A 12,442-nucleotide genomic window follows, 5' to 3' on the forward strand; every position below is an offset into this window, starting at 1 on the left:
CATTTATTTAGTTCTTATTATTTAAAATTTTTATTAAAACTTTATTTTTATCACACCGTCCCTTAATATTAAGGGAGAAGAGTGAAAACACCAAGCAACTTGTAGCTTAGTGGCGTAAGGCGCTGCTCGCCTTCTTTCGAACTTCGGTTCGAGTCCCAGTGGCAGTGGGGCTGGCGAGTGGTTTCCTTCCTATATCTGTTGGCTCCTCTCTGTGTGGTACGCCTGTCACCCCCGCGGTGCCTTACCTGTTCACTGGGCTTGTAGGATGTTCAGTGGACCGTGGGATTAGTCGTGGTGCACGTAAGCTGGCCCAAACACCCACGTTAATCAAAAAAAAAAGGGGAGAAGAGTGAAAGTCATTGAAAAAAAAATGTTTGGTCAACCATAAAAAAACAGAACTTGATGTTAATAGGTTTATTCTAAAAAAAAAGTTCATCAAAAATGGTTTTACCCTTTAAATACGTCGGAAAAGATAGACTTGAGATTCATAGATTTTATTTTGATTATATTTAATTTTGAGTATTTGAATTGATTTAAGAGTTTTTTAGGTTGAAAATGCTTTTATTGAGATCTATAGTATGTTTTTAAAGTATTTTTATGTAAAAAGAAGTTGAATAAACAGTAAAAACAAGTTGAAAAATACTCATGTATAAATATCATGTTATTTACCAAGATGGATAACAAGTAAATCAGTCGTGTGGATCTAGCTTTTTGTTTAATTAATTATTTTTTAATTTTAAATGTTATTTAATACCCCTATCTTATTTAAAATTATTTAGTTTATTTTTTTAAATAGTAACTAATCTTTTGAATTGTCTCTATAATTTTACTATACTTTAAAGAGTTTATTGTAATATATTTTAAAATTCTTTCCTTTTAGATTTTAAATATATAAGTTGTATTTGCACGATATATTTATACAAAAAAAAATCATTTGCATGATTAACTTACAAGATAAATAAAAAATATATATATAATAAAAACAATAAACAAAATAAAATATTTATATATGTATCTATTTTTTACATTTCATAAAGAAAAACAACTTTCCAGTTTTTGCATTTTCAATTCATTTTTTCGAGCATAAATAAGATTTTTTTTATTTTTTTAAAACAGTGATACCCTAATACAAATCCATAACATGGAAGTCTTCTTCTCTTGCAGATAATCTCAAGAAGATAGAGTCTTGGTGTTAATGGAGGAATCTCAGGAAGAGTTAGGTTAAAAAAAGGGTCTTCTTCTAGAGGCATACAATACACTTGGAGAGGAAAAGCAGTCGAACTGTGGAGCCATTAGAGGAACAGCAGGAAGGTCTCTTCAAAGGTGCAAAGCATCATGCGATGGCACGATGTTGTATCATTGGCTGATAAGATAAAGACACGTACACATCACCTTTTATTTTATTCTTCCTTCAAAGATTTGAGTTGAACTGCCAGAAATAATGCTATATTTTTCCATGTCATAACTATATAACACAACTTACTATTATAAGATGAAGATGACAGCGATGGACATCAATTACGGTTCTTTTGGGCAAGGCTAGAATGGTCATTCCCTCTGTACTCGTGAAAAAAACATAAAAATTAAACGTACCTTATAGCTAAGTAGTTCTGCTTGCATTGTGTCAGAGCACTGTGTCAGAGAGCTGTAATTATAGTTGTTTTTTAATGTTTTTTTATTAAAATAATATTTATTTATTTTAAAATAAAATTTTTTAAAAGACCGCATTTTCAAATAACTCCCTAAACTGAAAATTGGCCTCACTTGATTGCATCGTCACTTGCTTAGTTTGACTTTGTTATGATCATATAAGCGATCCTCATACTTTATGATAAAAAAAAATAAAAAAAAATGTAGCTATAGTCAATGTGGGTTTCATCCATAAATCCTGTTGGCCGTTGTTTTTATTAAAATCAGTATAATTTCACATGTTGATTTTGTGATTTGATTATTCAAAATATAATTTAGATTGGGTTTTGTATAGAAATTAATCTAATCAAATAAATTAGCTAGGACCAAATAAAAAGATCAAATTTTAAAAAAATAGTAACTAATTTTGGAATAGTAATAAAAAGAAAAAAATGACAATAAAAAGAATAAAGATTGAATTTGAAAAAATAAATAAATTAAAAAAATAAATCAGTTTCATAAAAGAATTTAGAAGAAATCACCAAGAAAAATAAGGATGAATTTTAAAAAATTAACAAATTTAAGATTTTGATTAAAGGTATTTAACTATTTAATAAAACAAAAAAAACTTTTATATTTAATTTAAAATAAAAATAATAAATGAATCACGTGGAAAAATTTTAAATCGACCGGCTGTGCGAGGCCGGATTTGATTGGTATAATTAAGTGATAAATAAAAAGAAGGGAATCCAAGCGAGAACATAAGAAAAAGTCACTAAAAATCAGCAAATCAAACGGCCCCAAAACACTGAACCCTTCCGCCTTATCTCATCATCTCCCCCATTCATTTCATCTCCAACCCTCGAAAACAAAACAAAACTGCTTTTGTCTCCGATCAACAAAACAATGGACAACACCAACACCAATCACCAGCCTCCATCCACCGCATATCCGCCACACTCCACCTCCACCACTCCACCCCCACCACCACCAGGGGCACCATCCTCAGCCCCATTCCACCACCTCCTTCAACAACAGCAGCAGCAACTTCAAATGTTTTGGTCTTACCAGCGTCAAGAAATTGAACAAGTTAATGATTTCAAGAACCATCAACTCCCTCTAGCAAGAATCAAGAAAATCATGAAAGCTGATGAAGATGTGCCCATGATCTCCGCTGAAGCACCTATTTTGTTTGCTAAAGCATGTGAGCTTTTCATTTTAGAACTGACAATTCGTTCTTGGCTTCATGCTGAGGAAAACAAGAGAAGGACTTTACAGAAGAATGACATTGCTGCTGCTATTACCAGAACTGACATTTTTGATTTCTTGGTTGATATTGTACCGAGAGATGAGATCAGAGAGGAAGCTGCTGGGCTTGGTGGAATTGTCGGCGCTACGGCTAGTGGGGTACCTTATTATTCCCCTCCGATGGGACAGCCTGCCGCTGCCGCTGGCGGGATGATGATTGGAAGGCCAGCTGTGGACCCTGCCACTGGGGTTTATGTTCAGCCACCTTCTCAGGCATGGCAATCTGTTTGGCAGACAGCTGCCGCCGAGGATGGTTCTTATGGGAGTGGTGGTGCCAGTGGTGGACAAGGGTATGTCTCTTTCTTCTTCTTTTTTAATGTCTTGTTTTCTCATTTTTCTTGTTTTGGTGACAGGTTTCTCTTCCTTCTTTTTTTTTGTACTTATTTTGTCGATTTGGAGCGTGGGTTTTGTTGTAGCGAGGTTGTTGTATGAGATGATTTCTGGTTTAGTGCGAAGGGGATGCTTCTGGGTCATTTGGGCAAATCTTTTATGGGGTGTTAAATTCCGTTGTTTAAATGTTATGCCTCTGGTTGTTGTTTTAAGTTATTTTTGAATATGAGATAGTGAAACCTAGAAAACACGCAACATTAGTGGTTTAGAATATAGCAGATTTGTGTAAGCAGTGGTTCAATGGCTGTTTGATCTCGCTTTTATGGTAAAGAAGCAATCTTTTAGCCTATGTGAGTTGAAGATTTTTTGCTGTCCGGGTTTATGCAGTTTCAGTGGCTGTTTTGAGGATTTTTTTTGCATGCTTGTGCTTACGAAGTTTGCTTCTTGAGGGCATCTAGGCGATTTTGTTTGTTTATGCTGGTTCAAGCATACGACAATGGAAAACTTTTGATGGATCGTTTCTAATAAATAGAGGTTAACCTTTAGAGCCCGAAAAGGCATATAGTAGCAATCACAGTTGTGTTGTTATCTCCTAAATACACTGTAGGCACAACAGATGGACTTTGTTTGCAATTTATTAAGTATCCCATTCATATTAATGGTCTCCATGAGGAATTGTTTGAGGTCAAGGTAACCGTGGAGAACGTGTCATGGGACTGATGGGGATGAGAGCTTGAGTTATTTGATTCTCAATTCAGGTACGCTGTCAATCATTTTGATTGCAATGGGTGTCTTAGAAGAGTGTTGAAGAATGAGGATTGTGCCCCTTGTCAAAAAGGAAAAAACTCTATATGTTTTATATAAGGATGAAAAAACTTACCTGATCTAATGTAGCTCTGAGCTGACACATTAAAAAGAGACAAGCTTGTTCAGATTGTCATTAATTTTGATCACACTGCTTAAGGACATTTCCATCGAAAGAGTTTTTCTTAAATACAGGTGGTGTATGGTGCATGCTAACACGTGGGAATCACTATACCAGCAATTAGTTTTTCATTTGTACTCTAAAATTTGACCAGTGTATATACTTTTTCTAAAATCAGTGAGGTTAATCCTTATCTTTTATGCTATATGTGTGGTGCTTGTTGTGGGACCATGTCATTTCACGTGTAAATTTTTTATTTGGATTTCTATGAAAGGAATAAACTTTAGGCTGTCTTTTGCTATTTGGCACACCGAGTCCGAGCAGGAGTTTGCTCTAGTTATGGAAGGCAAAAAACAAGAGTTTTTTGTCTATCTTCTTTGGTTGCATGAAAATTCTATTTTCCTTAGAAAATCTTCGAAGAATTTTTCTTGTCTTTTTTGGTTCATAAAATCTACAATGTTGTCCCACTATGATTTTTCTGGATAATCGGTTGCATGTACTTCTTACCATAGATCATGTTATTCATATATGAAGAATTAGATGAGAAAATTTCTCAATTTTGTCTTAAATTGTTGCCTCTCTTGCCATTGGTGTTTGCTTGAAAATTGTATTTTGTTGACAGTCCTCAATTTTGTCCTGTCTTTGAACAATTGTTCCATTTTATTCCCATCGTAGATCACCCAACCAAACCATAGTATTAATAAATGTGGTTGGTTTATGAACTTCTTTTTACCTATCGCATGCTTGCACTTAAATTTACTGGCATGTACATTTCTTTTCTTGTGACAAATGCTTGTGCATTCTAATGAACTAGAAAAACCTGTCTTTGTGGCTGTTTCTTTTAGAGAAAATCTTTTGTATCATGTTTTGGGGTCATTTGAGGGCAATGTTTTATTGGGTGTCATCTTATGCAGTTTGAATTTTGTGTCTTGTTAAGCTGTTTTCGGTTATCATCAATATATTGTAGATGAACTCAGAAAAAAAGTGATCTATAGTGGGTTGGTGATTCATAATGGATAAAACCCTCGTTCGTGCAGGAGAACAGTGGTGTAATGGCTCTTTGATCTTTTATTGGCTATGGTAAGGAAGCAATTTTTTTATCCTATCCAAGTGTAATGCAGTTGATTTTTGTCCAAATGATATTTGATTTTTCATCGACATTGTTTCAATGATTTGTTTCTCATGGACATAGGGGTGTTGCTTCTTGTTGGCTGCTTTTGTTCATTTATGTTGGTTGCAGTCTATGATAATGGGCAGCTTTGGTGGATACTTTCAAATAAATTTAGAGATTAGCCTCTAGAACTAGACCTAGAAAGTTTACAATAGTCTGCCATAGTTGTGTTATTCGCCTAAATCTCTTCTAGGCTACAGCAAATGGATACTACCTGCAACTTAAGAAGCCTGTAGACATTAGTGGTTTCCATGGGAAGTGTTCGAGTTTGAGACAAATGGAGACATGCCATGTAGCCGTCAAATGATCATTTATAAAAGCTCAATTTTTTTTTTTTATTAATATGAGTGCAATGTAAATCATTTTGATTAGAATGTCTGTCTTAGAGGAAGGATCAAAGAATGAGGATTGTCCCTTGTCAAACAAAGGCTCTGTTTAGGCCTAGAGACAGTTTTTGCTCTCTCCTGATAGTCATTGATTTTGATCAACGGTACTTAATGGGGTTTCTATTAAGAGAGTTATTCTTTAAAGGATGGTGTAAAGTCCATGCATAACACTTGTGGAGTGACTTTACCAGCTATTGATTTTTGTTTGTATTCTGAATTTCGTGAGTGATTTACATGGCTAATTATAGCGAGGCTAATTTTTGTTCTCTTTTCTATATGTGAGGTGTGCTGTGTGGGACCATGCTATCTCACTTCCAGGTTTGTTGTAATTAGATTCTGCAAAAGTTGGAATAAACATTAGGTTGTCTTTTGTTACCTGGCAGACATAGTAGCAGCATGCTGTGGAAGTGCCTGGTTTTTTTTTTTTCCTAGCTCTCTTTCTTTTTGTGTGGTGGTTCTGTAGAGGTTTTAATTTCCTGAGAAAATCTTTGTTGTCTCTTTAATTTATTGAGCTCGTTGATCTTGCTGACTATGATTTCTTTGAATAAATAGTTCCATTTTCGTTTTACCACATAAGACCTATAATGTTCAAAGAACGTAATAACGAATTTTCAGGTTAGTTTCCTTTCTTGCTGTTGGTGTTTGTTATAAAATTGTATTTCATAAAAAAAAACTCTTCTATTTTGTCCTATTATCTCTGAGCTGTTGTTCCATTTTCTCCATGCCAGCACCCAATGAATATATGATGTTTCTAAATTTGTATTTATTTCCCTTCAACACTTGTTTGTGCATTTCTGTGCACTACACCAACCCTTTTTATGGCTATCAGTAACTCAGTATATTGTTAAAGAAGATGCCTTATTTGTGATGTGTGTTGAAGCTAGGGTGACTTCTCTCTCCTCTCAAAATAAACTTGTATTTCCTTGGTTCTTGATCATCCTCCCTCATAAAAGCAACAGGCGCAGAGCATTTTTAGTTAATTAATGGGATGAAAAGGCTCCAAATCACTCTTCAATGTGAATATCAGGATGCTTCTATTTATCCTCAAAGATCCTTGGGACTTTTATTTTAAAATCTTACTTCTTAAGGTTTCAGTTAACAGTACTAACCATGAAAAATGCAAAAGTTCTTATAATTTGTTAATTTTCAACTTCTCATGATTTGCTTTATTCTGTTAACAGAATTTTCTTCTGCATATGAAGGGACAGTCTTTTTTTTTGGTGTGTTTAAACCATCCTGGCATGTACTCATATTATCCCATAAACAGGAGAGAGAGAGCGGGTGGATAGCATGAGCTGCCATACTCATATTAACCTTTGAACCTCTTTGTGACCAAGTCAATGAATGAAAGAAAGAGAAATGGCCATGCTTCATCACTCTTCTCCTTCAATGTCATACTATGTCTTATAATTGCTTTCTCTATGTCGTCCAATTGTTTTTCCTTGCTCTTTTTCTGCAGTTAAGCTTCTCAGATGCAGTGATTAGTGGCATGACAGAAGGCAAATATGTACCTTGACTAATATTACTTGGAATTTGAGTGCATATGATCTCTAAGTCTACTTGTTGGCTATTGTTCAAGAAAGCTTTCCTTAGCTGTTAGAGACTTCTTAAAACTTATTAACTTAATTGTATGGCAGCTCTACATTTGCTGCTGACTTGCCTAACTATATCTGATGTTCAGTTTCTTAATTTATTATCTATTTGTTACTGATTTGAATGGTTCTATGTCATCATATGCTACCATTTGAATGTCACTCCAGGAAGATCTTTGCTGGGATTTTCTCCTATAATTTGATTTCGCTTTTATATAAACCATAAATCTCCATACATTACTTCAGGAATTATATACATGTTATTGAAATAGGTTAGAAAGTTGTTGATATTTTTAAAATGACAAAGAGAGAGAGAGAGAGAGAAATATTGACAACTTCTCCTCTACAAAATTAGTGAGGGAATATAATTTAGCTATTCAAAATACTAACGTCTAACTCGACGATTAAGAAAAAACTAAAGAGGGAAGGGAAGTTGCTGTATCCCTGGATCAAAATAGGATAAAATTGGTTTTTAGCTGTTAAACCTTCGAAATGGGTGTTGGTGGCGAGATGATTTTTTTACAAAGACAATTATTTTTTATCAATCATATGAGATTAGATTGGTTGTTTTATTTTTATTTTACTAATTTAACTATAGAATACAAAGATATAATGTTTATTATCAACAGGAATTTTGGTCTTTTTATCTTTCACATGCTTCTTTGATGCCTTTAAAGATAAAATCAATTTAACTTTCTCACAATAATTTTTTTTATTTATTTTACATTGATTTTATTATAAATTAAAAGTTATTTAAGTGTATTTTTGTAATTAATATATATTAAATATTATTCTAAAAAACAAGTGCAGCATGTGAACAATTCTAATGCTTTTCCAGTGATTATGATGATTTTTAAGGTAGTGTTTGAAAGGTCTTGACATCCTATACAATGGCGTTGCCTTTGGACTAGAAGAGTTTTTGATTTGGTGTCGATTTATTCTTCTTTTTTCTCTACTTTTTAGATTCAGCGTTAACTCTTTTAAGATTCCAAACCAACCATATTAATTTTTTTTTCCTTTTATATTTTGTCTCTAGTTCTTTTAATTACTAGTTTTCATTTTAAATAAGTTTTAAGACTACAAATATTTTTTAATTTCTCCTCTTTTATTTTTTAATCTTTCAAATTTAGTTTCTATTTTTTTATTACTATTTTTTAAAATTTTCAATAAGCTATAAAATCTCAATTGTTTTTTTTAATTTAGCTTCTATTATTTTTTAATATTTCAGATTTGGTCTTCATTCTTTTGTTTGTTATTTATTTTTTTAAGATTATTTTTTAGATTGTTTTTTATATATAATTTTATCATCCATAATTTTTTTTTATCAATTTTGATCCCTATTCATTTCATTATTATCTTTTTTCTTTAGACAAGTTTTTTAAATTGATATCTTTTCATGATTTTGTCCTTCAAAATTTGATTGGTTAGGAATTAAATTTCTTGGTTAAACTAAGGGAAAGAATTTCATGGGTTACAAGTTTTGAGATTAAATTGGGTTTAAAATGTTTTTTCTGGTTAGTCCCTTGTTGAGCTAATATCTTTTATTAGTATTATTATTATTATTTACCCTCTTTTAAAAGTTTCAAAGGGTAACATGAGTTAACTTTTAATTTTTTGTTTTTGCTATTTTTTTAGTTTGATTTATTTTAATTTTATTTTTTAACATTTAATTTATTTAAAATTGGCCTTTTACATTTTTGTTTTCTCATTTTCTTTCTATTAAATTATCCTAATTACGTGACCATGGTCGCAGGGTTTATAGATTAACCCAAATTAACTTAAATGTTTTTTTGCTATTATAGGGTTAGTTTCAAGTTCATAACCAGAGTCACTAGTTTCAAAGATAAGTTAGTTTTTTATCCTTTTAAAAAATAACTTATTTTAATTTTATCATCCAACATTTAATTTATTAAAAATTAATCTTTATAATTTATTTTTTATGAAATTATCCTGATTTTATATCCATAATCGCAGTTTGCAGGTTAACTTGAGTTGACTCATATTTTTCCATTACTTTTTTTTTTATTTTCATACTTCAATATTGAATTGTTTGATAATTAAATTTCATGATTTTATTCAATTTATTTTCAAATGCAATCACCTTGATATAACAACCAGGTTAAAGATTTTTTATCTTAATTTAGGTGGGTTTAAATTGTTTTTTAAATTTTCATCATTAAATATTTTATTTGCTAGAAATTGAGTTTCATCTTCCTTTTTTTTTTTAAGTTATTATGTTCTCATTTGACTTATTAGAATTTTGCCTTCAAGTTTTTTTTTTCTATGTTTCTTTGTATAAGATTACCTTAATTATATGTCTATAGTTGTAATGTTGGTGAATTAACTTGGTTTAATTGATTTTTTTATTGTTTTTTATTTTTTATTTTTTAATTTTTCCTTAAATATTAAGTTGTTTTATAATTTGGGTAGACACAAATTGAGTTTTTTTTCTTTTTTTTTTATTGTTATTTATTTATTTAATTTCATTGTATTTTTTTATTAAATTACTAATTAAACAAATAAGTAGAATTTTATTTTGTTTTTTCATATTAAAAAAAATTACCCGGCCCGAACAAAGTGTGGGACACAAATCTTATTTTACTCTATTTATTATGAAAGGCTTTTCAATCTAATAAAATAAATAAAAAAATAAAAATTAAATCAAATAAAATCTGCCTTCCAGTTTTGACCAGGAAAAGGCTCCTCTTCCGCGTTACACTTGAAGAAATAAAACGGTGTCTGTACCGTCTGCAAAGCAATTGTCATAAGAGACTCTCCCTCTCTCTCTCGCGTATTTTTTGCTCTTTCAAAAAGGAAGAAGAAAAAATCCTAAATAAATCTATCCAGGGTTTCTAGATCTCCTATTTCTCTTCAACAAAAATGGACGCCATAGATTCCGTCATCGATCCTCTCAGAGAATTCGCTAAAGATAGCGTCCGACTCGTCAAACGCTGCCACAAACCCGATCAAAAAGGTATTAACATTTTTTTTTAATTATTGGATTGTCGCGGTAAAAAAAATTAGGGATTTTGAAAATTCTGGTTTTATATTTTGTAGAATTCACGAAGGTGGCGACTCGTACTGCAATCGGATTCGTGGTTATGGGATTTGTTGGGTTCTTCGTAAAGTTGATTTTTATCCCAATTAATAACATCATCGTTGGTGCTTCTTAGGTAATGTTTCGATTTCAGTATCGCTTTTTTGTTTTTTATTGATAGAATTTTTAATTTTTTTTATTGTTTATTTTTTTGAGAGATTTGTTGATGATGATGCATGGCGGATTGATTGTTTTGATTTTTTAATAATTGGGATAATTATTATGAGGTTTGTACTTGGTTAAATGGTGTTATTTTTAGAAAATAATGATTAAATCGAGTAGCTGTAGCAATTGGGATGTCTTATAATCGAATTCAGTTTTATTGTCGATGAAGATTTAAGATCTGTTTGTGTTTAATACATAATTAACAAATTGAAAATTATTATGGTTGATGTCTGTATGGTTTGCACAATTAGATTGAGTTTGCTATTATTTGCAAGTAGTGGTGTGGTTTGTTTAATTGTTCCTACTCTTGATTTTGATAATGGTTTTGATTATTGTCGTTTGCAATGTACTCGTGGTTCATTGTACATTGATGCTCTTGGGGTCACTATTGAAAATTACTATAGCTTATGCATGTATCATTATTGATAATGGTTTGTTTAATTATTCTTGCTCTTGATTTGATGATGGCTTTGATTATTTTCTTTGCTATGATGCAAGTTGTTTTGGCCTTTTTGTTATGCAGTATGTATAGAAATGCGGTCATGCCTCCCATCTCTATAAACTTAATATTTTCTTGATTTTCCATGTTTATTTTGCCTTGTGGTTTTAGAGAATGGTCATGTGGTTCTATTAGGTTTTATTTAAATTGTTTTGGAATTGTTTTTGAACAAAAGCTGATTTTACTTTCCTCTAAAATTGCAGGTGGTATGGATCATCAAGAGGCAATATGATAAAAAACTTATCTTTAATGAGGAAGCTTAGCTTTTAGCTTTGCTTAATTTTCTTTTTGATTTGTTTGCAATATTTCACAAACAAGGAAATTATCAATATCAAAACTTTTTTTATGGTTCTTTTAGGCTCTGCATCTGTTTGTTTGTGATATTCCACCAACAAGGAAATTATCGATATCAAGACTCTTTATGATTCTTTTAAGCTCTGCGTTTGTTTGACCCTTTTTGTTATCTTAAGCTCTTATGCCTTTCCTTATCGATGTTGTAGTGGATGAGTTAGTTGTCTCACCTCGTCTCTTCCAATATGTGGAGAGATTCAAGCTCATGTGCAAGTAGTCGGGAAAGAACTACAGTACAATAATGGTCTCTTTTTGTTTCGCTTGTTGTCATGATCTGGACTTCTGTAACGTGAAATTTACAGTGTGGTACATGCAATGCTCAGCCAAAAAAGTTTTTGAAAATATATGGGGACAATATTAGATAATGAATGCCCATTCTTAACATAGAATATGAAAGTCGATAAATGCTAGTTTATGATTTGTTAGTGTTTTCAAAATAAGATATAAATATATTTGGTTGATGAAGATGAAAATATAATTTTTTATTTATGAAAATAAGGCTGTATTGTTTAGTGATAGAAAACAAAGGAATGCTTGTACTCATAACCAAAACATATACAAGATCATCATCTAGGATTTTATTGGAAAGATATCGAAAGTTTGTTATATTTTATTTCGAAACAATAACAAAATGTATTTTAAACATGGTTTATATATATATATATATATATAGAAAACAGAAGGAATCCTTGCACTCGCCACCAAAACATATCAAATATCATCTGGGATTTTCCTGGCAGAAGCCTCCTTCAGGTGTAGTTTATAAGTTTGGATTTCGGCAATAGAAAGAAAGGAAAGGAAAGGGAAAAAGAGAATCAGTTCCTGATGCTACTAGTAGAGTCCAAAACGGCAGTAACCTTCAAGAATTTTTTTCATGAATTGAAGAACCATTAGCGAGATCCCGGAGCCTCCCAAGAACGCATGGGTACGCTTTCTTTATCTAGAAAATAGAAATTAATACAGGCCCAACCTATGCAAATTAAAATCAA

General features: G+C 31.6%; 1 protein-coding gene and 1 long non-coding RNA gene across 6 annotated transcripts; both read left to right on the top strand.

Moving 5' to 3' along the window:
* The first annotated feature begins 2,373 nt into the window (after nt 1-2,373).
* LOC105139414 (nuclear transcription factor Y subunit C-4-like) lies at nt 2,374-7,503 on the top strand. Of its 5 annotated transcripts, XR_844972.1 has the most exons (4): nt 2,375-3,227; nt 5,230-5,272; nt 6,033-6,067; nt 7,209-7,503. XR_844972.1 is itself a non-coding variant. In XM_011045832.1 (3 exons), the coding sequence occupies exons 1-3, from the start codon at nt 2,536-2,538 to the stop codon at nt 7,232-7,234; spliced, it is 753 nt and encodes a 250-aa protein (XP_011044134.1). In that variant the 5' UTR covers nt 2,374-2,535; the 3' UTR covers nt 7,235-7,503. The 5 variants fall into 5 exon arrangements, 4 of the variants coding, with proteins under 4 accessions (XP_011044134.1, XP_011044133.1, XP_011044135.1 ...); XM_011045832.1 differs by lacking the exon at nt 5,230-5,272 and having other exon boundaries at nt 2,374-3,227; XM_011045831.1 differs by lacking the exons at nt 5,230-5,272; nt 7,209-7,503 and adding an exon at nt 7,017-7,202 and having other exon boundaries at nt 2,374-3,227.
* A 2,558-nt stretch (nt 7,504-10,061) lies between these two features.
* Nucleotides 10,062-11,540, top strand: LOC105139416 (uncharacterized). The gene is made up of 3 exons (XR_844973.1): nt 10,062-10,315; nt 10,399-10,514; nt 11,306-11,540. It is a non-coding gene; the product is annotated as an uncharacterized LOC105139416 (long non-coding RNA).
* The last annotated feature ends 902 nt before the right edge of the window (nt 11,541-12,442 follow it).

This window comes from Populus euphratica, unplaced genomic scaffold, assembly GCF_000495115.2.
Source record: "Populus euphratica unplaced genomic scaffold, PopEup_1.0 scaffold92.1, whole genome shotgun sequence".
Classification (NCBI taxonomy): Eukaryota; Viridiplantae; Streptophyta; class Magnoliopsida; order Malpighiales; family Salicaceae; genus Populus; species Populus euphratica.